Source organism: Puma concolor, chromosome E1 (genome assembly GCF_028749965.1).
Source record: "Puma concolor isolate L17-30 chromosome E1, mPumCon1.1.hap2, whole genome shotgun sequence".
Taxonomy (NCBI): Eukaryota; Metazoa; Chordata; class Mammalia; order Carnivora; family Felidae; genus Puma; species Puma concolor.
In genome coordinates, this window is record NC_141680.1 from 46,171,518 (window position 1) to 46,194,109 (window position 22,592).

The 22,592-nt window shown below is 54.5% G+C and overlaps 1 protein-coding gene across 1 annotated transcript; it reads right to left on the reverse strand.

Moving 5' to 3' along the window:
- Positions 1-244: 244 nt before the first annotated feature.
- Positions 245-22,301, reverse strand: WNT9B (Wnt family member 9B). Its single transcript, XM_086687589.1, has 4 exons — positions 22,176-22,301; positions 4,253-4,509; positions 1,956-2,221; positions 245-1,114 (listed from the first exon to the last, which is right to left on the reverse strand). Exons 1-4 carry the CDS (start codon positions 22,250-22,252, stop codon positions 641-643), a joined length of 1,074 nt encoding a protein of 357 aa, XP_086543715.1. The 5' UTR covers positions 22,253-22,301; the 3' UTR covers positions 245-640.
- Between the last annotated feature and the right edge of the window lie 291 nt (positions 22,302-22,592).

Here is a 22,592-nt window from a genome sequence, read left to right on the forward strand (position 1 = left end):
TAGCTGGCTCTCCCTACCAGTCCTGCATTCACTGGTGCTCTTATCCAGCAGGGCCCAGTGGGTGTGAATAACTCAGCTCTCAAGGCAAGAACGACGCCTCAGTGCATATTTGAAAAGCCAAATCAAGTACACCGGGCTCCGGGGCAGGTGTGGCAGGTGTCGGACTTGGCCTCCCTCGGGCCCAGAAAGCCTTCCTTTCTCCAAACAGCCCCTGCCACCTGGCCTTCCCCGCCCCGCCCCCACCTCTAGCCCAGCAAAGCCACATGCTGACACTGCCTCCCAGCGCCCTGCTGGCCCAGCCTGGCTGGCTCTAGGCCACTCATCCGAGGAACTGAGACAGCGAGGTGGTCCCCCCTCAAAAAACCCTCAGTCCTTCCTCCTTTGGTCTCCCTTATTCCCCCCGCATCCTTTCCTACTCTGCTCTCCTGCTCCAACGTGGTTGGGGACCCTCAGTTCCAGTCCCCCCCCCCCCCCCACAACCTCTCTTTGCTGGGTGTCAGGGGAGGGAAGGGCTGCCGGGCCCAGTGGAGAGGAGTGCGCGCGCGCGGGCACCGACTTCGGGGTGCACGCCGCGTGCGCCTGCCTGGGGGGCCTCCACGTGGGGCCTGGCAGCGCCCCCCTGGCACACCGGGCCGCAGGCCTAATGCTTGCAGGTGTACATGAGCTCCTCCTGCACGCACTGCTGGCACTCCACGTAGCAGCACCACTGCACCTGGCAGTGGCAGGAGAAGGCCACCAGGCGGCTCTGGGTGTCGTAGCCCCGCCCGCAGCACAGGCTGCTGCAGCTGGCCTCCCGGGAGCACACCCTGCCCGCCGTGCCGGGCGAGTACTTGCTGGGCCGGCAGAAACTGGGCGAGTCTTCCATATAGACCAGGTCCCCGGGCCGCGGGGCCGGGCCCTTGGTGGGGCTGCCTGGCCGGGCGGGCGCCCACAGCTCCAGGCGGCCCAAGGCCTCGTTGGTGGCACTGGACACCTTGACAGCTGAGTCATAACGCAGTTTTAGCGCCTGGCCCGTCTCGCGGAACGGGGCGAGCTGCTTCCAGCAGGTGCGCACGGCACAGGAGCCCGACACACCGTGGCACTTACATGTGGTCCTGAGGCCACTCTTCACTGCCTGCGAGGAGAGAGGGAATGCAGGCGTGGTCAGGGCCATGGCACCGGTGTAGGCCAGTGTAGACCCCGTCGGGGGCGGGGCAGCAGGATGGGCAAGAGATGGAGGGAAGAGGGTGAATGGGACCCAGGCTAGCCCACACGCCACCTTTGTGCAAAGTAGCTCGAGGCCACCCTGCCGCTGGGCCAACGTGCCCGCCTGGCGGAGAGCAATGTGGGCCGGATCTCAGCCCCAGCTCCCTCCCTTGGCCCAGAGTTCTCGTGGAGTGGAAAACCCGCACAGCTGAACGCGGCAGCCCTGGTTTACCCCGACTCAGTGATGAGGACACAGAACTCCATTTGCTAGAGAGCTTGAACCCTCGCCTCTCCCAGCCTCTCATCCCGGTAGGCTTAGACACCTTTTACCCTCCAGTCCTCCCACTACTGTGTGTCCTCTGCTAAGTCCCTCCCCTTCTGTAGGCCTCCTCGATCGTCCCATCTGTAAGGTGGAGGAAGAGGTGATGTTGCAAAAGATATCAAAGTTTTCAAACGACGTTGGCTTCCAGGATGTCCGGGAAGGACAGTCTCTGGCACGGGGACCCCTCTGCAAACAGGTTTCTGCCTCATCACGGCCGCATCCCAAGCCTGGCTCCCACCCGCCGCCCAGCCCGCCGTGCCATCCAGCACCCTTCCCTACTTCCCGCTACTTGGTACCGGTGTGGCTGGTTGAAGGGGTGAGGTTCCTCCTGGGACAGCTCTGCGTGTGCGCTGAGGGGCACGGCAGAGGCAGGCCTCCTGCCGACCCGGCTCCCTGGCCCTGCACCCTGGCTGGGGCCAGGCTTCAGGCCTCCCGGCAATGTGCTCACCTTGATGCCCACGTGGGTGTTGTGAGCGTCCGCCCGTGCCCTCAGGTCTTTGCTTCCTCTCTTGGGCCCCAGGAAGTTGCTCAGGAACTTGGTGCTGTACTTGAGGTTGTCGCCACACACGCCCCACTGCCAGGCCTGCCGGCTCTCCAGGCCCGGAGAATCATCACAGGTGCAGCGCTCCATGCGCCCGGCGCTGCAGGCCCGGGCCAGAGTGTGGGTGAGGGCAGCGGAGGACATTGCATACAGGAAGGCCGTCTCCTTGAAACCTGGGCCGGGCACCCGGGGGGGGGGGGGGGATCCGGGAGGGAGGGGAGAGAGGGGGGTCAGAGGCTGCCCTTTACCCTCTGAGGGCAGAAGAGCTGATGGGGGGGGGGGGGCGTGACAAGCCGGACGAGGGTCATATGGACCTGAGGACGTGGTCCGGGGCACTCTTGTGACACCCGCGCCTGAGACTCGGGCTGCAAGCTGCTGCCCTTTCGACGGAACTTTCAAATTCACTATGGAGCGTATGCCCGGGCTCCCAGGGCGGCAGACAGGAGCGCCTGACTCTACGGGACACACGAGAAGGCTGAGATGCAAAGAGAAGCGACTCGGCACCTGGTGAGAGGCAGAGCGGGGGCCAAACCGCTGATCTCGACCCGAAGGCCGCGTGTGAGCCAGCTGGACCCATTTCTGAGGCCCCCGGTCCCCTGAAATATGCTCTGTGGGCTCCCTGCATTTCAGGACGCCTCTGAAATGTCGCTCTCTGCTACCTACCGTGGAGCGGACCTAATGACGGAGTGACCCTGAGTCTCCCGCGTGACTTGTTCCAGACTGACCATCCCATGCCCTTCCGGGACCGTCACTTCTCTCGTGTTCTTGTGGGCCGTGGCGCAAACCTGCCCCCACTCCCGCCTGCTCTCCAGCGCACCTGGGTGCTGGCAGCACCCTTTGGGGAGTAGCAGCAGCTCCGTCCCAGGCCCTTCCCCACCACGGACAGCAGCTGGCCTCCCATGTACTATCACTGCCTTATTTCTTTTTTTTTTTTTTCTCAACATTTATTTATTTTTTTGGGACAGAGAGAGACAGAGCATGAACGGGGGAGGGGCAGAGAGAGAGGGAGACACAGAATCGGAAACAGGCTCCAGGCTCTGAGCCATCAGCCCAGAGCCTGACGCGGGGCTCGAACCCACGGACCGCGAGATCGTGACCTGGCTGAAGTTGGACACTTAACCAACTGCGCCACCCAGGCGCCCCTGCCTTATTTCTTTTAAGTTTATTTATTTATTTTGAGAGAGAGAGAGAGCACAGGTGTGAGCAGGGGAGGGGCAGAGAGAGAGGGAGAGAGAGACGAGAGAGAGAGAGAGAGAGAGAGAGAATCCCAAGCAGGCTCTGCACGGTCAGTGCGGAGCCCATGTGGGGCTCGAACTCACGAACCGCAAGATCACCATCTGAGCTGACGTCGGACACTTAAGACTGAGCCACCTAGCTGCCCCCATCGCTGCCTTTTTGTAAAAGCCCCTTCCTACTTGGTGACAGAGTCACATGATGACCTGTTTCCCCCGTGGGCTGTAAGCTCTCCAAGGGCAGAGGGGGTCTCGTGCAGCTCGGTGCCTCCGGCATCCAGCACCGTGGCTGGCTCGCTGCGAGCCTCACCGGACACTTAGTGAACGAGGGGTGGGAGGACGCAGCGAGGAGGGAAGAAGGCCGGGTGTGAATGGAAGGGGAGGAGGAAACGGTGGACCAACGGATGCGATGAACAAAGTCACGGGCATGAGTAAGCACCTGAATCCGGCCTGTCTCAGGGTATTCGGCCAACTATTCCCTGCCTTCCACCCTTATATGTTCTTGCACCTTGTTTTGCGTGTGTGTGCATGTGTGTGTGCGCAGGAGGCTGAGGGAGGGAACTGGGGGGCCACGCAGCTCAACTGTGGGGTCCTCCAGGATCCAGGAATGGGCTGGGCCTCCTCTTTCCCTGTATCTCCCCTGCTCCTCCACTCCCCCCAAGCTGAGGGAAAGACTGGGCCTCATTAACTCCCAGGACTCTTCTCACTGGGACTATGCTAGGTTCACAAGGGCAGCGTGGCCTGGGCCCAGGGCCCAGGGGAGCAGGAATGGGGGCCTTGTCCCCAGCCCCCCAGCCCCCTCCTCCCTAGCCCCTTTCTCCCCAAGTGCCCTCCTCCTCCCCAGCCCTCCTCCTCTCCAGTCCTCCCCAGCCTCCCAGCCCCCCTCGTCCCCAGCTGTCCCTCCTCCCCAAGCCTCGTCCTCCCTAGCCCCCCCACCCTCCCCCAGCCCCTCCTCCCCAGCACCCCCACTACCTCTCTTGAGCAGGCCTGTCCTCCCCTCCAGACTGCAGTTCCAGCGCTCATGTCGGAACTGAAACTGGCACTCGAGCAGGCTGAGGTGAGCAGCGTCCTGCAGGGTCTCGGCCAGGCCGGGCTCCCTCCGGCAGAGCTGTTTCTGTCGGCGGGACAGCTTCAGCAGGTCACACGGCTTCAGGTGGGCCCCGCTCTGTGCTGGGGCCGCAGCGGTGCCCAGCCCTGGGAAGGGTGTCAGGACCTCCCGCCCGGTCAGGCTAGAGAGAGCAAAAGAGGGAGCTAGTGACCCTCAGGGGACATGATGGGGGAAGGGGGGAAGGAAGACATGGGACAAGCAAGAGGAAAGGGACCTCCTAGGGGGCTTCATTTATACCCTGCTGGGAGGCAGGCCAGCCCCATGGGGTATGTGCCCATTTCACAGAGTAGAAAACCCAAGTGCTTGTAACAGGGTCTAGTGCCCAAGTTTTCCAGATGCCAAAGTCTCTGCTCTATGTCCCAACTTGGCCCAATCATAAAAATCATCTGGGTGCTTATTAAAAATACAGATGCCCAGAATCCACGATTGGCAATTCTGACTCTATTGGTCTGGGGCGCAGCCTGGGAATCTGTATTTACTACACATCTTGGGCGGCTTCTATGATCAGGAAAGTTTGGGAAAAAAACTGCATGTAGCGTGACTGCTGCCTGGAGGGTAGAGCCATATTCCTAAGAGGGGGCAGGCGGACAGGGGTAGATGTTGGGCAAACACTCAGCAGCTTCTCTGAGATCCCTCTCTCCCTTATATTGCTGCCCATGTAATCCCATGCCGACCTAGCCTGTTTCCATAATTCCCAGATCTTCAACCATTTGGCCACTCAGTGCCTGTTACAAAGGGATCCTTAGGGAATACCTGGATGGATGGAGGAAGGAAGGAAGGAAGGAAAGAAGGAGGAAGGAAGGAACAGATGGATGGATAAACTGGCCGATGGCTGGATGAATTTCCATCAGGCCGTCAGCCCCAGTCTTGCCGTTCTACTATATCTGAAGTTCATGGATTCTGAAGTCAGGCTGCCACTTCTTAGTTGTGTAAACCTTGAAACCTTGGTTTTTTCCTCTGGGAAGTGCAAAGAGGATCCTTTCTACCTCCTGGGCCCACCACAGTGCCTGGGACACTCTGGTTCACCTTTCTGCCGGTTAGAGTTTCTCAAGATTCCTTCCTCTTGCAAGGTGCTTTATTCTCCAACCTGGGCAGAGTCTTCCCTTTGTCCACATAAGGAAACACAGTTTTATGAGGAGGCAGTGACTAGCCCGAGCCGTACAGCAGATGAGCAGCAAGGCAGGGACTACATTAGAGTTCCTTTTCACTCTCCCCAGAAGCTCTCTGAGACGGTTCTCCTGTTGCCTATCCTGTACCCTGGTGGTCCTCAGCATGGGTAGAATATATACCATTCCAGACCCAGGCTAGAGGAAGCAGCTGCCTTCTGGAACACGCCAGCCTCATGGCCAAGATAATGAGCAAAAATGAAACCAGGTGACGGCTCCTAAAGCTCCTGCTTGGATGTGGCCCTTGTCACTCTTGCTTATACACCACGGCCAAGGCAAGCCCTGGCCCAGCTGCTGGTCAGAGAGGCACATACTGCATGGAACCAAGGGCCCAGCTCTCCTGTTTAGAGCCACCTGACCCAGCCAGGACATCTGGCTGGATGCCACACTGCCCCAGGGAGAGTGTGGGATCTGGCCAGGCCCCAGGTGCCCCCAGAAAGTGCCCGTAGATTCTAAATCCATCAGATGCAGCCAACCCAGTGTGGAGCATATCTCCGAAACCCCTGAGCAGAGACAGATGCTATCAGGCTCCTCCTGGCCCAGCCTGGCCCTAGGCTCCCCTGCTAGACAGGGTGAGGGCAGGGACCCGTTAATCATTAATCTTGGGGCAAATGGGTAAATTTCCGGCCCACTAGGTCTACACCCAAACCCCTCCCTGCAGCCTGGCAGGAAACCCTTAGAGCTTGACCCTTGGCAGGTCCAGATGTCAGCTCTAGCGGAGGAGGCCCCACCCTGACTGGCTTCCAGTGTGAAGGGTGCAAAGGGAGCAGGAGCCATCTAGCCCCTCACAGCAGGTGCTGGTGTGCGGGAGCCATCTAGCCCCTCACCAGCAGGTGCTGGTGTGCGGGAAAGCTGCTCACACTGTTCCTGTGTGTTGGAAATTGGGACCTCCCTTGTAGCAGCTGATTGACAGGTGAGAGAACAAGCAGGGAGTGATGGCAGTTTGGACCAACGGGGCTGTGCATCCTTCAAGGCCTGTCTCAAACGGCATTCTAAGAACAATACTATTGTATCATTATAGCTATATGATACCTTATATCTTATCCTATATAGTCTATATTATTATCACTTTTTGAGTGCTTCCTCTAAGACCTTTAGCTTGCAGACATCTGTTGAGTTGGCTACCCACTGCTTCTTCCCAGCTACATGGATACCATGGGGTCGGCCATTTCATACCACATGACCTTGCTGCTCTGGCCTACTGATTGGACCAATGAGGAATCACATGACCGAAGCTGGGCCAATCAGTCCTTTCTCTGGGAATTAGGAATTGGAATGACGAGCGCATACGGTTGCTTTCTCTCTCTTCCTTTCTTTGGGCAATGGGGCCTGTAACTCAGGAGATAAAAAGAGGAAGCTGGCCCAAAGAGAGAGAAAAAGAAAGAACCAAACACATAGAGGGAAGCAGAAGTGAGAGTAGGAGGGAGAATTTGGGGAGCTTTTCAGCCCTAGCCCCAGAGTCTTCCTACAGGCAGCTGTGTTCTTGCCTTAGATGCTCCTATCTGTAGTACAGTGTCAAGGCCCGGAGTTGGCTGTCCAACTAAGGATGCTGTCACTGATCACGACCTTCTGACAGCTGTGGAGTACCAGCATCGCCTCGCCTGCACTTGTGAGCCAGGCTCAGCAAACACCCTCTCCCCCATCCATAGGCACCTATTTTTTAAAATTTCGTTTAATAGGCCTTGTGATTGATGGCCCCAGAAGTCCAGTATAAAGTCGGTTAATTTTATTAGCAGTAATGACACTTAGTAGCGATTAATGGTCAGGAAAGGCAGCCAACCGCATAGAGGCCTCAGGCCACACTGGGCCCTGGTCTGCCCAGGGCTGCTCTCAGAGAAAGCTCTCTGGCACTGCCTTGGGGACCCCCACAGGACCTAGGAAGACAGCTGGGAGGTCTTCCAGGACCCAGTTTGCCTTTTATTTATTTTCTGTGTCGCAGCTGGGATTCTGTTTCCTTGGACGAGACAGTGCCAGGACATCAAATTTGGAAAACACCGTATTTCCTCCGGTGGTGTTAGTGAGCTATCCTCCACATGCCCTTCCCTTGGCAGCTACCAGGGAAGGCTTCTTCCCGGACCTCAGGAGCATTCCAGGCACTGCAGGCTCCAGTCTGATTCAGGATCTGTGGGCATGATCCCCTCCCCTTGAAGAAGCCGCATTCCCCGGCACCCCAGGCCCGAGAACCCCACCCACCCGCCTCTCTGCAAAAACTTAATTGCCCACACGTCAGTCGGGCCCCATGAGAGTAAGCCGTACACCCGGAAGAGATCAAGTGAGCCTCATCAGTCTTACGAATTCAGACAAAATTTGTTTTCATAAAGATACTGCTCTGTGGTCAGGTCAGATGCCATCAGCCACACAAGTAGTCAGTGTTCTGAGCTGAAGAGCAGGGGCTGAGTAAGTTGTGAAGTTGCTAGCTGCTCTTCTGGGCTGTGGGACAAGAGTTCCTTCAGGCTTCTGCCTGATTCACGTGTTCCTGAGCCCTCTGGGACCACACCATCCCTCCCCCCGCTGTATCTGCTTTAGCCCAGCTGGTGTCCCCCATTCCTGCTTCCAGTCGGGCTCCTCAAGGCTGACTTCCAGCGCCTCTTCTCTTGTCAAGAAAGCAACAACCCCATGTGGCCAACTCCATTCTCCTCCCTTCTTTGCGTCCCGCCTGTGACTCTCTGCTCTCTGTACCTTCAGCCCAAAGCCCTTAGTGTAATAATAAGGCCACAAGCCCCCACCCCTACACAACAAGATGTCCCTGGCTTTGACTCCAGAGCATCCACAGCTACTCCCGGGGCCACCCTGTCTCCACCCAGCGTGGGAAAAGTCAAGGGTGCCCCTGGGGACTTCATCTCACCTACCCCCCCACACCCAGGCCTCCTCTGCTCACCCCGGCCCCTCCTGCCCTGGCCCTCCTTTCACTCTCTAGTGCTCACCCCATCCACAGTTTTGGCTGAAGCTGCCCCATCGGGGATGACCTTGAAGGAAGGAAAAGAAGGTTCTCCCAGGACTTGGAGAAAGTGTCCCAGGAAACTGCTTTCAGTTACCTTCCGCAGGACCCCAGTCACCACTAAACCCCAGAAAGGAAATGGAGCTCACCCTGGAACGGTCACCCACCACCTGCTGGAGTAGAGGGACCCAAGGATCTCAGGCCCCCAGAGCTGTTCTGGCCTGGGTGGCCTGGTCCCAGTCTGCCTACACTCACTGGTGACCTTGGGCACATCCACTCTGCCCCTGAGCTCATCCCAACTAACAAATACACACTGACCAGTGGGAGACCATGACCGGCCCAGACTGCTTGGGTTCCAGTCCCACTTCCGTCTCTTACTCGTTGTGCCACCTTGGGCGAAGCACTTCACCTCTCTGTGCCTCATCTATAAAATACAGATAACCACAGTACCCACCTCACAGGGTTGTCAGGAGGATTAAATGAGTTCATTTTTGTACAGCTCTTAGAACAGTGCCCAACACCGTAAGCTCCAGGCAAGTGGCACTCTTGAGCACTCGCTGTGTGCCAGGCGCCAAGCTGGCTGCTGGGACCTGCTCCCGCCCTCGAGGAGCTCACAGTCTAGAAGGAACTTGGTTGCACTCAGGAGTACTCCAGAATTTCCCAAGGCCCCAAGAAGCAGAAGAAGGAGAAGAAGGCTTTGAACCAGCCCAGCTCCCCATGGAACAATCAGTAGCTGCTCAGGGATCAGAACTCTTAGCTCCATCTGGGTGAGAACCTGACCTTGGCCAGTCCTGTCCTGCCTGTAGTAGGAGGCCTGGGGGGTGGGGAGGAGGCAGAAGAAGCTCCCAGGGAGCACCCCTGGCTAGCTGGGGAAGACCTGGCAGCTGTAGTGCATTTCCCATCACTTGGGGGTGCTCCAGGCTCCATTCTTCCCCCCCCACCCCCACCCCTGTTTCTGGTTGAGAAGTTTGATGGTTCCAGGATGTGGGTGACTGAGTGGGTGGGTAGTATAGGACAAAGCTGGCACTTCCCAGGGCACCAGGTAATGCCAGCCTGTCTGGACCCTTCGCTGGAGGGGCCAGGAGCTGTGCCTGGCACCAGGGACCATGCCAACTGTGGGCAGCTGCCTGGGAACCAGGAAAGCTTTGCCCTGCCTGAAGCATTGGCCTTGGCCCTGCAAAACCCCATTAGATGCTCCTGATAACAGGCTTCCGCTGCAGGGCCATTTGCATGGTAAGCGTTCCCTTTGAGCTTTCATCCCAAACATCTCAGCCCACCGCTCCCAGCCCTGACTAAATCCCCCTACACGCGCGCGCGCGCACACACACACACACACACACACACACCCCACCCCCACCCTGTGCTCTCCACCACCCATCTCTTCCCAGTAGGGGAGGGTTGCTGAGGGCAGTGCCTGCCCAAGAAGAGAGGGCATAGGGGCTCTGACAGTCCTTCTGCAGAAGGGGGGGTACCTTCAACACCCAAGCTTCTCTCCCCACTTCCGGTCAAGCTGCGTGAACCCACCCTGAGGACCGAATCTGGTCACCACCTCCCCGCTAAAGCTCATCCCCGGAGCCATGTCTCCCAGCCCAGCCCAGCCCTGGCTCAGACAGAAAAGAGCCTGGCCCAGCTGTGGGCTTTGTCTCTCCAAGAACAGCTCCACTTCCTGTTTTACAGTCGCAGACCCGGCTGCCCGCTGAGGGTGGCATCGGGGAGACGTGTGCTCACAGCTAAGTGGGCAGCAAGCAGCCCATTCAGCAAGCGCGCTTTGCATCTCAACAATCTCGGGTATTTAGAGCTTGGCCAGTGCAACATCTGCGGAGGAGATGCTTCCCCCTCCTCCTGACTCTCTCTCCCTCTCCACTCCGGCTCAGGCAGAGCTGGGAAGGGGGAACCTTCATCCCTGGTGTGCATGGGGCAGGCGGCACAGTGGCCGTGGAGGGTCCCCTTGTGCAGAGGACCCCCTCAGGGGCTGAGATTAGGAATGTCTCCCCCAGCTCCCTGCCTGGGTGCAAATGCACACCATTTGAATCGTTGTGGTTTAAGGCTGGAGAAGCCTTTTGAGCTGGCCCAGGTCCAGAGGTTCTGCCCTGAGGACTCCTGGGAGGTATTCCAGGGGCTTCTGGGGGCAGGCAGGAGGGCAAGGGGTCTGCCAAGTGTAGGTCTCTGCTTTGCTCTGTCTGGTGCCCTGGGAGTTCACGTAATATTTATTGTCCAAGGTGGCCCACTGGGTTCATGGCGGCACTAGGACTGTGCCCCGGGTCTCCTGATTGTTTCTGTCAAGCCTGGCAGTTTCTGCTTTCAGTTTCAACATAACACTTCAGGGAAGCAAAACTCAGTCACCACCGCAGCAAATGTCTAGGATGAAAGGAACACAAGACAGGTTGCTTTGAAAGGAAGGCAACCTGGCCAGGACTCCTCTGAGCCCCTGGGCAGCTAAAGGGAGGAGAGATGTATGCTCAGTTTCTGTTTGGCTAAAAATCAGAAATAAAGCTTAGAGAAGTGGCCTGCCTATTCATACTAAAGTGTGAGAGTCTGATATAATGCTAGTGCCTGAGAACATACTTTTTAGATAGAAGGAAGATCAAAGGAGAGGGTCTGGGATCATGAAGAAGCTAAAGAGAAAGGGGAAGCCTGGAGTAAGGAGAGAGAGGGGTAGAGAAAAGGGGTGCTAGAAGCTTTAAGACAGGCTCCCCCAGCTTCTTGGGTTCACAGGCCCAGCCCTGACCCAGGGGAGGAGCAGTTTAGGGAACATGGGATGGAGGCTTTAGGGAAAAGCAAGTAGTCGTTGGGTCTCTCCTTGGGGCGAGCAATGCCCCCACCCAGATCTGCCCACCATGAAACCCTGCCTCCAGGGTTGGGTAACTTTGGCCAAGTTATTGAACCATAGTAGTTGACCAACTAACCAGCTTGGCAGGCTCTTGAGGGGTCACCCTCTGCCCCACGGACAGGCAGGCAGGCTCAGGCCAGGCTGGGCACCCTGGAAGGGCCAGGCCCCTGGGGGAATGCCCTGCGCGTGATCACTGTGTGAGGAGGAGAGTTCCACTGTTCGCAGCCTGCTCCAGGAAGAGATGTCCATTTGTCCCCCCACAGGGCCCAGGGATGGTCCACACCCCCACACCTCCCCTCTCAGCTCCAAGGGGAGCAGCAGCCTCCCGACCTGGTGAAGGAGCCACTCCCTAAGTGTGCCCAGGGAACCCCAGAGTGGTCAGGACAGCGCTCGGGATGAAGGTGTAAGGGGGTCCCTTGGGAACAGAGCAGGGACCCCCCCCCCCCCGGGGGCAGGACCAGAACAACTTCCCACCTTGGACTGTTCTGGACTCAGGGCCAGCCACGGCTGTATCAGGGGGGTCCCTCCCCTCAGGGTAGCCAGTCTTGGCTACCACAGTCCGCTCCATGCTGGAATGGCTCCAAGCCCTCCTTCACGCTGTAACCCCTGCCTGGGACGCCTCTCCCAGTCCAGAAGCCCTCCCGGATCCCCTGGACTCTTTTATGGTCACGGCCCTTTTCAACACTTAACTCACAATGCAAGGAATAGGAAAGGTGATCCTAAGGCCCCGTCCAGTACCAGCATGCTCTAATGCTTATCTGCCTCCTCCAGGAAGCCCTCCTTACTTGCCAGCCCCATCTCTCTCTCTCTCTCTCTCTAACCATCCCCTTTCTTTGTCTTCTCTCACTTTTACAAATATAACACCCTTAGTTCTGCATGGTTGACACTTTTTTCTTCCTCCTCAGAGCTGCAGACAGGTCTCTCCAAGTAGACTGTAAGCCCGTTGGCAGAGGTCCTGGTTTCTTATACCCGGCGGTCCCCCATCCCCAGCTCAGATCCTCTACCCCAAGCGGGTGCTCCTCAGACACCTGAAGGCCGCATAAATCCCTTAGATGTCCAACCCCAGGTGGGGCGTGTAGCTCCAGGCTGTCCCTCAGCCTGCCCCACCCCCACTCCCACACCCTTGTCCTCCCTGGGTCTCACTCCAAAGCTGCAGGGGCCACCCCACACCCCAACCTTCCCAAGCTTGGCCCTGCAGGCACTGGGAAGGCGTGGCTCTCAGACTCGGATCACTGATGCGTGCTCTCCCCAGAGCCGGATCTCAGGGCCCCCCAGCCTTGGTCAGTCGGACCCCGAATCCTCTGGCTGCCGGCTCAGCCCCTGAGGAGAGTGGGGGAGCCGGTCTGTTCCCTCTCAACCTCAGTTCCTGGGGACGAGTTGTGCCAGGCAGCTGAAGCCTCCCTTTGATACCCAGTGAGGACCAGACAAGAATTGGCCCAAATCTTTCTGATGCATAGGGGTACATGTACCCCAATGTTTATAGCAGCGCTTTTAACAATAGCCCAAGTATGGAAAGAGCCCAAATGTCCATCAACTGATGAATGGATAAAGAAGATATGGGGGCACCTGGGTGGCTCGGTCGGTTGAGTGTCCGACTTTGGCTCAGGTCATGGTCTCACAGTCTGTGAATTCGAGCCCCGCATCAGGCTCTGTACTGACAGCTCAGAGCCTGGAGCCTGCTTCGAGTCTGTGTCTCCCTCTCTCTCTCTCTCTCTCTGCCACTCACCTGCTCCTGCTCTCTCTCTCTGTCTCTTAAGAATAAATAAGACATTAAAAAAATTTAAAAAAAAAGATGTGGTTTATATATACAATGGAATACTACTTGGCAATGAGAAAGAATGAAATCCTGCCATTTGCAACAACATGGATGGAACTGGGTGGTATAAGTCAGTCAGAGAAAGACAGATATCATATGTTTTCACTCCTATGTGGAACTTGAGAAACTTAACAGAAGACCATGGGGGAAGGGAAGGGGAAAAAGTAGTTTCAAACAGAGAGGGAGGGAGACAAACCGTAAGAGACTCTTCAATACAGAGAACAAACTGAGGATTGATGGGGGGCGGGGGGGGGACTGGGGGATGGGCTTTGAGGAGGGCGCTTGTTGGGATGAGCGCTGGGTATCATATGTAAGCACTGAATCACGGGAATCTACCCCCAAAACCAAGAGCACGCTGTATACACTGTGTGTTAGCCAACTTGACAATAAATTATATTTCAAAAAATAATAATAAATAGAACTCCGCTGGCACAACCTCTAGAGGTGACACGTGCTAAAAGTTTACCACAGGTTACAAGCTTTTATCCACAATTCCAACTCCAGAAAGCTCAGACGACTACAAACTTTGGTGCAGTTATGGTGAATTCATATGGCAGCGAGTCCTGACCTGAACCAAAATGAGAGTATTTATGGTCTTTATTTATCCCCACATGCAGATGTTTTTCTGCAAAAAAGTAAAGTGTCTGATTATGGGGTCCTGCCCTAGACATGGCATATGCATTATATTGTCTCTCTAATAATTAAAAATTCTTGAATTCTGACATGACCTGGCATTAAAGGGAATGTAACTGTCAAGAAAGCAGACCTTCTCTGCTCTCGCCCTAAAACCAGTCTCTCTAGAATTTCCAGGACTCTGGGGGCACCTGGCTGGCTCAGCGGATAGAGCATGTAACTCTTGCTCTCTGGGTTGTGCGTACAAGCCCCATATTGGGCATAGAGTTTATGGAAGGAAAGAAAAGGAGAAAGAAAGAAAGAAAGAAAGAAAGAAAGAAAGAGCAGAAGGAAATAAGAAAAGAAAGAAAGAAAGAGAAAGAAGAAAGAAAGAAAGAAAGAAAGAAAGGGAGGAAGGAAGGAAGGAAGGAAGGAAGGAAGGAAGGAAGGAAGGAAGAAAATAATTTCCAGGACTCTGAACATGGTGGTTTAAGAATATTCTGGCTCTTTGAGACTCTCCACCCTCCCCCTTGGGTCTTCATCGCTTTCTGCTTTGTTTCTACTTCCTATCCTGACAGAGGCCAGGTCATGACCAAATAGTGTGTGCTCAAGAGAGTCAAGTGTAAGCAGAAGAAAGAGCAAACATGATGGGGCAGAGGAAGGTTCTGGGGGAGAGGAAGGGCCAGCGAAAGGGAGAGGGGCTGCCCATTTGGACTTTCACTGAACACCATGAGGCAACGCCAGGAACTGTGGGAGACTCAGCCAAAAACAGGGCCCCCAAGACCTTGCCTAAAGGGAGCTATGCGTGAGTTGAAGACACAAGCACGTGGAAAAGAAAACGGACAACAAAACGAGAGTTTAAGACACGCAGTGCAAGAGATGCCCAGGGCATATGCCAGACGAAGGGTATGGGTGATGGAAAGGAGGGCCTCAAGGGTCAGAACCACCCAGAGGGAGGCAGACCCCGTCAAGCCCCAGGTCAACATGAGGCAGGGAGGACGAGGTTGGCTCTGGATTCTGACAAGCTAGAGTTCCAGTTCTGGTGCCAGGCGACTTTGGGCAAGGCACTTGGCCTCTCCGAGCTTTGTTCCCCACTCACCTATATGAAGATAATTATTCCAGCGCCACCTCCTGGGACGTCACAGCGGTTAAATGAGATCGTGCACATAAAATGCTGAGCACAGAAAGGATTCACATTATACAATGACGAGGGCAAAGATGAAGGGAGAAAGGAACCGAAGAGGCTCCTTAACTTGGGAGGCTCTAAGACCAGATTGCTCGATTTCTTGAACTCCTCATACATAGACAGCATTTCAGCACTTTTATATATGCTCATTTAACTGTTACAATAACCCTGCAAGGTAAGGATTCGCCCATTTTATAGATGAGAAAACTGAGGTTAGAACAGTTAACTGACTTGCCCTGGGTCACAGTTAATGAATGGTTGGATGGAAGATTGGAATTCAATCTGTGTGACTCCAAGTCCAGTGCTCCTTATGCTGTAGTAGGGCCTTGGGCTGCCTCTCTCCCTGCTTAGACTGATGCCACGGTGGGGTTCACCTTCACAGCACCCGGCCCACCTCCTCCCGAGCCCAACTTCTACCTGATCACAGAATCCTAAAGGCACCAGGCTCTCTTCCTTAGGGGGTTCCAGCCCAGGAGTCCCCCTGCCTTGCCTGCCCTCCTGAGCCTTAGAAAATCCATCACTATCCATGAGGAGGCTGGTTTGACCCTGAGCCCAACGGCACAGCCCAACTTCTGGGGGGGGGGGGGGGTTGGGAGGGGTTACAGCTTAGCCAGGGAGAAGCCGGCCTAAATTCCTTCCCCAAACACAATGATTCTTATCAGTGATGTTTGCCTTTCAATCCAACACCCCAAAGCAGTAAAATTTCTTCTACCCTTTCTTCCTTCCAACCCTGTTTTCCTCAGGACCCAATCAACTTCTAAAAATGTTTTCAAATGAAAACAATACCATCCAAATATATAAAACACGTAGGAATACATCTTTTTAAATTATTCGCAAGACCTGCGTACTGAAAATTGCAAAATATTGCTGCAATACAATTTAAAAGCCCCCGATAAAGAGATACGCCTGTTTATAAATCAGCAAATTCAATATTGTTAGAAGATCAATTCTTTCTATAAATTGATTTATAGGTTCAGGGCAATCCCAGACAAAATCCCAGCGGGCTTTCCTATAGATACTGACAAGCTGATTCCAAAATTTATGTGGAGGGGCGCCTGGGTCGCTCAGTCAGTTAAGCATCCGACTCTTGATTTCGGCTCGGTCATGATCTCACAGTTTGTGGGTTCGAGCCCTGTGTCAGGCTCTGTGCTGATGATGCGGAGCCTGCTTGGGATTCTTTCTCTCCCCCTCTCTCTGCCCTTCCCCCACTCAAGCTTGCACTCTCTCTCAAAATAAATAAACTTAAAAAGTGTATTCAAAATTTATGTGGAAATGCAAAGGACCGAGAATAGCCAAAACAACTTTAAAAAGAGAGAACTTGGCTTCAACACCTACTACACAGCTACTATAATCAAGACTATATGGTATTGGCATAAGGATAAATATATAGATTAATGGAATGGAATAGAGAGCCCAGAAATAGGACCTCATATATTGAATCAATTAATATGTACCAAAAAGTGACAACAGAGGTGGCTCAGTTGGTTAAGCTTCTGACTTTGGCTCAGGTCATGATCTCACAGTTCATGAGTTTGAGTCCCTCATCAGGTGAGCTCGGGCCCCACTTCAGGTGACCCCCATTTCTCTATCTCTCCCTCTCTGTCTCTGTCTCTCTCTGCCCCTTGCTCACTTGTGCCCCCTCCCAAAAAAAAAGGAAAAAAGAAAGAAACAATAGACCTAAGTGTTAAGAGCTTAAACTATGAAGTTTCTAGAAGAAAATATAAGACGAAACGTTTATAGCCTCTGAGTAGACAGACATCTCGTGGATAGGACACGAAAAAAGCACAAAGCACATAAGAAGATGAAAATTGTACTTCCTCAAAATTAAGAACTTATATTCTTCCTAAGAAAATAAAAAGGCAGGGGCGCCTGGGTGGCTCAGTCGGTTGAGCCTCCGACTTCGGCTCAGGTCATGGTCTCACGGTCTGTGGGTTCGAGCCCCGCGTCGGGCTCTGTGCAGACAGCTTGGAGCCTGGAGCCTGCTTCAGATTCTGTGTCTCCCTCTCTCTGACCCTCCCCCATTCATGCTCTGTCTCTGTCTCAAAAATAAATAAACATTATAAAATATATTAAAAAAAGAAAGAAAAGAAAAAGGCAAGCCACAGATAGGGATGAAATATTGCCGATACTTTCTGACCAAGGACCTGTATCCAAAATATACAAAGAACTCTTACAAATCAATAATAAAAAGACAAATTACCCAATGAAAAAGATAGCCAAATGATTACCATGTACATGAAAAAATGTGCAATACACCATTCATCAGTGGGAAAATGCAAATTAAGACCACAATGTGATAGCAGTAAGTACCTATCCACTAAAACGGCCAAAATTAAGATGGACAGGGAGGCGCCTGGGTGGTTCAGTCTGTTAAGCGTCCAACTCTTGGTTTCGGCTCCGGTCAGGGTCTCGCGGTTTGTGAGTTCGAGCCCCATGTCGGGCTCTGCGTTGACAGTTCAGAGCCTGCTTGGGATTCTCTCTCCCCCTCTCTCTCTGCCCTTCCCCACCTCAAACTAAGTAAATAAACATTTAAAAAATTTTTTTAAAAGATGAACAATAGCTGACAAGAGTATGGAGTAATCGGAACTCTCATACATTACTGTGTGAAACAGTATCGTCACTTTGGAATACTATTTGGCTGTTTCTTATAAAGTTAAACACAGGCATACCATACGACCCAACAATCAGGCCCTAGGTATTTATCCAAGAGAAATAAAAACATACACCCGCATACTTACATGTACACAAACGCTTACAGCATTTGGAATAGCCCCAAGCTGGAAACAATACCAATGTCTCTCAGCTGGTAAATGGATAAACAAATTATAGTATATCCATACAGTGGAATACTACTCAGTGATTAAAAAAAAGGGGGGGGATGTCCTACTGATATGCCTAACATGGGTGAATCTCAAAAACATTATTGTAAGCAAAAGAATTCAGACACAAAAGCTATACCCCGTATGATTCCACTTGTATGAACTTCAACGGGCAACACGAATCTATAAGGACAAGAAGCAAAGAAGTGATGGTCTGAGGCTTGTGGGGGAGGGTTGATTGCAAAGGAGCCTAGGGATCCTTTGGGCTGATGGAAATGTTCCATTTAGTAGTTGTGGGGGTGGGCACACGGGGTATACATCTGTTAGAACCCAAACTGTGCACTTAGGATGCTTGCATTTTACTGTATGTAATGTTGATGGGGGGGGGGGGGGTTAAGTTTGTGTCTTGCCTCTTAACAATGATGACACCTCTACAACCCAAGAAGATGGTTAGAGGGCCAGCCACCACCCAAAGTGAGCCTGTACAGGCACCCAATCAGGCCCTTTCATTCATCGTCTCAATTAAGCCTTGCATCAGTCTTTAAGGTAGGTATTGTATCACCCATAGCTCAGCAAGGTTAAGACATTCACCCAGAGTCATACAGCTAGCAAGACAGGAGGCTGGGATTTAAACTCAGGTCTAGCTGATTCCAAAGCCTGTGCTTTCATAAACTTCTCTGTATCATCCCTAGAGAGGAAAGAAACCCAAGTAATGCAGAGATCACACATTTTAAAAGCACCCCCAAAGTCTACCAGGATTTGAAAAGGTGTATCCACAGGAACTACCTCTACTTACAAAGCCACTTTTCACATGATACAGTGCATGTTCATTTATAAAACACCACACAAGTTAATATTTGCAGAATTTCCAAGCCATCCAAGCCGACATAGAAGCTCTTGAGTCATCCTAGACTTCCAGGCCAGGTTCAGCCCATTAGAGTTAGGGAACCACACGGCGCCTGGGTGGCTCAGTAGGTTAAGCATCCGACTTCAGCTCAGGTCATGATCTCACGGTCTGTGAGCTCGAGCCCTACGTCGGGCTCTGTGCTGACAGCTCAGAGCCTGGAGCCTGCTTCGGATTCTGTGTCCCCCTCTCTCTCTCTGCCCCTCCCCTGCTCGTGCTCTGCCTCTGTCTCTCAAAATTAAATAAACGTTAAAAAATTTTTAAAGAATTAGGAAATCTAGGACCTCCAGGTGCCATAGACCTTGGAGGCAGTGACCTAAGTGACCAAGCAGGGGAGGGGGCTGCCCTCCACCCCTTACCCCCTCCAGCTCCTTGTGGCTGCCATTCCCCTGGATGGTCACACAGTATTAGCTCTGGAGACTCTTGCTTGGAGGGCGAAGAGCCCAGACTGGAGGCAGAACCTGGTGTCTATCCTGCCTCTATCCTGCTGTGTGACATAGGGTGAATCACTAAACTTTCCTGGCCTTCGGTTTCCTCTAGGGAACTATTTACAGCATCCTGTATACCTTTAGAATGGCTCTGGGAATCAGATGAGAGAGAGAGAGGCCGTATGAGAAAGTGATTTGTAAACTGAAACACTAGTTATTAGGGCATTATCAGCATGACCACAATTCAGCTCTGGGTTCATACAAAAGCCCCAGAAGCAATTGCTGGCTTACTGTGGTTTGGGGGATGATGGCTGCCTCATTTGAAAAATGGAAATAATAATACATGACCTGTTTGAAACAGGGAGTTGGACCCCAGATGCTTCTGGGACACTTTCAACTCTTAAATCTATGATTCTATGATTTCAAAGACCCCAAGAAGATTGGCCTCACCTGCCCTCCTGATGTTTGAATTTTCTTTTTCTTTTTCTTTTTTTTAATGTTTATTTATTTTGAGAGAGAGATAGAGAGAGCAAGCTGGGGTGGGGCAGAGAGAGAGGGAAACAGAGAATCCCAAACAGGCTCTGTGCTCTCATTGCAGAGCCCAACATGGGGCTCGCACTCACAAACCATGAGATCATGACCTGAGCTGAAATCGAGAGTCGGCCGCTTAACCAACTGAGCCACCCAGGCGCCCCTGAATTTCCTTTTATCAAATGCCCAAACACTTCATCTTATAATCAGAAATGAGATTTCAAATGCAAATGACCTGGAGAAAGGAGAAGTGGATTGCCTCTCATTCTCACTATGGTGTGGATGACTGATACCAGGTTCCTTCCAGAGAGCAAATTCTGATGGGAAGCTGGAAAATCTGGCCTGACTGAGTCACACTAGGGCTTCCTCAGTGGGAACTCAGGCTGAATCCTGTCCAGTCTCTGAGACTAAACACATAATAGGGCAAAGCCTCAGTTTTAGCTTATTCTCTATTTGTCCAGTTCCCCACACTGGGGTGGTGGGGGCTTGAGTCTATTTGGTCAGCTTTGCCTAGTTGGGTTCATGACCTGGAAGAAATGGCTCCAATACTCACATGATCCCTCTCAACCCTAACCCAGGCCTAATCAACCATCCCCTCCTACCCCAATTTCCAAGGCACCCCCCCCCCCCCCCCCCGCTCACAAGTCTCAAATTCTACCCCTGTGCACTGCTACAAACTCCTTTCCCTTTCAAACCACACCAGCCAGGCTGGTCCAGGTCTCCTGGAGTCCCTCTCCTCTCACCCCATCTGGCCCTCGCCCCATCTCCGACCCCCAAACCCAGACAAACAATTGTGGGAATGAGCTGGGGTCCAAGAGGATGCAGGGACATTCGTCCTCCTGTTCTCCATCCCGGCTCAGAAACCCCTGTCAGGGCCGGGATATCAAGAGACTATGCCCAATCTCTATACTAATAATAATTGCTGGCATTAGTTGAGCATTTACTATGTGCCAGATACTGTCCTAGGTGCTTTACATGTACTAATGCACAGAATGCTCATACAAAATAGGCACTCTTCTCATTTTACAGATGAGAAACCGAAACACAGAGAGGTTAAGTGACTTGGCCAAGAGCACACAGCTAGCAAGTAGCAGGATTATATCCTGCCTGCTGAGGCAACAACTGTGCCTTCAAGCCTGAAGTCATTGGCATACAGGTTGGTACACTGTTCTCAGTGCGGAAATAGAGCTCAGTTCTATCCAGTTCAGCCCCTTCTTTGTACAAATGAGGTCACTGAGGCCCAGAGACTGGTCTTCCCAGGTCACCAGCAAGCCTGAGCTCAGACCTAGGGTCTGGGCTGACCTGCCTACCCCCACCCATTATATTTCAGGAGAGGCCCCCTGCTCACAGCCAAGGCACGTTTTAACCAGGGGTCATGACCCGGAAATTAGCCCACAGCCCTTAGATGGGCCTGTGCAGGGACTTCTCAGATCCTTACTCGCCCTCTCTGGCAGGTCCTTAAGAACAGTCTGGCAGGTCACTGGCTTGGTGTTTCATTGCCTTCGCCTTAGTCGGACTGTAAACCTCATCCTGATTTGGAGTGAAGATCACAAAAAGTGACAAGATTAAAGTCACAGACTGTACACATTTGGAGCGAGCTGTGGGTGGAGGTCAGGGAAGCGCCTTGGCAGCCACGACCCCACCTCCCACCCAGGTCCCTGGGTCAGAGAAGGAGGGTCAGAGAGAAGGGACAATTGCCCTGTAACTCGCACTGCATTCAGCCGCTGCTCCCACGGCTCTCTCCCCAGGTGTCTCCCCAACTCTGATCCTCCTTTTCCAATCACGTACGCCTCCTCCCTTCTGACGCTCGGTCGTTCTCCCCGGAATTCACCCGACGCCGGGGCTGAGATTTGGTTGGGCTTCCCTAGCGGAAGGTTCCCTCCTGCATCTCCAGCTGACACTCCCCGGGGTCCGCAGGTCCGCGTCCCCCCCCCCCCCCCCCCGGGATCCGCGCGATCCCCTCCCCCGGCCGGGGTAACACCCCACCCCGCCCAGCCACGCAGCCCGCAGGGTCTCCATTCTGCAGGGGGAAGGGCAGAGAGAGGGTGGAGAGAGAGCCCGAGGCGAGGACTGTGGCTGGACGGAGACCAGGTTACAAGCAGACAGGGCACAGAGTGAGGATCCAGGGAGGGCATCAGAGCGCGCGGGAGGGACGCCTGGACCCGCAGGGACTGGGTGCGCGGGACAGATGGGGCCGGGGTCCGAAACCTGTGCAGAGTCCGGGAGCTCGGGCGGGGGTCCGAGACCGCGCGCAGCGGGCTGGATGTGGTCTCGGACAGGGCGGGGTGGGAAGAGCGGCGGCGAAGAGGACGGAGAGTGGGACACCAGAAGGTGCGATCGGGGCCTGAGCAGGGAAGGGGGGGGAAGCCAGAGACCGAGCTCGGGGCGCGAATTCCGACAGCCGGCCGGGACCGGGGCCCGCCGGGGGCTAAGGTCTGAGTTCGAGGTTCCCACCGCGGCCGGGACCAGCGGGAGGCAAAAGTTGGCCCCGCTCTAGCCGGAGGAGGGGGAGGCCGGCGGGCCGGGGACGCGGGCCAGGGGCGCGGCGGGCACTGACCCGAAGTAGGCGGCGGCGGCGGCGGGCAGCGCCAGCAGGCAGAGCGCGGCCAGGGCCAGCGCGGGCGGGGGGCGCATGGTGCCGGCGGCGCGGCGCCCTGTCGCATCTCCTCGCGCCGCTCAGCGCTCGCAGCGCCGCCACCAGCCGCCCGTGGGGCTTTAAACCCGGGCGGGGCGGAGCGGGGGTGGGGGAGGGAGCGACGCTGGAGGCCCCCCCCCCGGGCGGTGAGCCCCCCGCCCCATTGGCCCCGCCGGCCTCGCCCCGCCCCCGTCGCGGGTGGGGCCGCCGCCCGGGGCCCGCCCCCGCCCCGCCCCGCCTCCATCCTCCCGTCCCACCCGCCCCAGGTGAGAGCTCACCTGTCGCCGCGCCCGCCGCGGAACGTGAAAGCCCCCCGGGCGTGGAGAGGCGGGGATGGGG

Bases quoted from the DNA above. Each gene is read 5' to 3' on its own strand.
- WNT9B (XM_086687589.1), bottom strand. From the start codon at position 22,252: ATGCGCCCCCCGCCCGCGCTGGCCCTGGCCGCGCTCTGCCTGCTGGCG. The intron at 4,510-22,175 runs GTCAGTGCCCGC...TGCTCTCTCTAG, and splicing joins GCCGCCGCCGCCTACTTCGG to CCTGACCGGGCGGGAGGTCC. The intron at 2,222-4,252 runs GTAGTGGGGGTG...TGCCCGGCCCAG, and splicing joins GACAGGCCTGCTCAAGAGAG to GTTTCAAGGAGACGGCCTTC.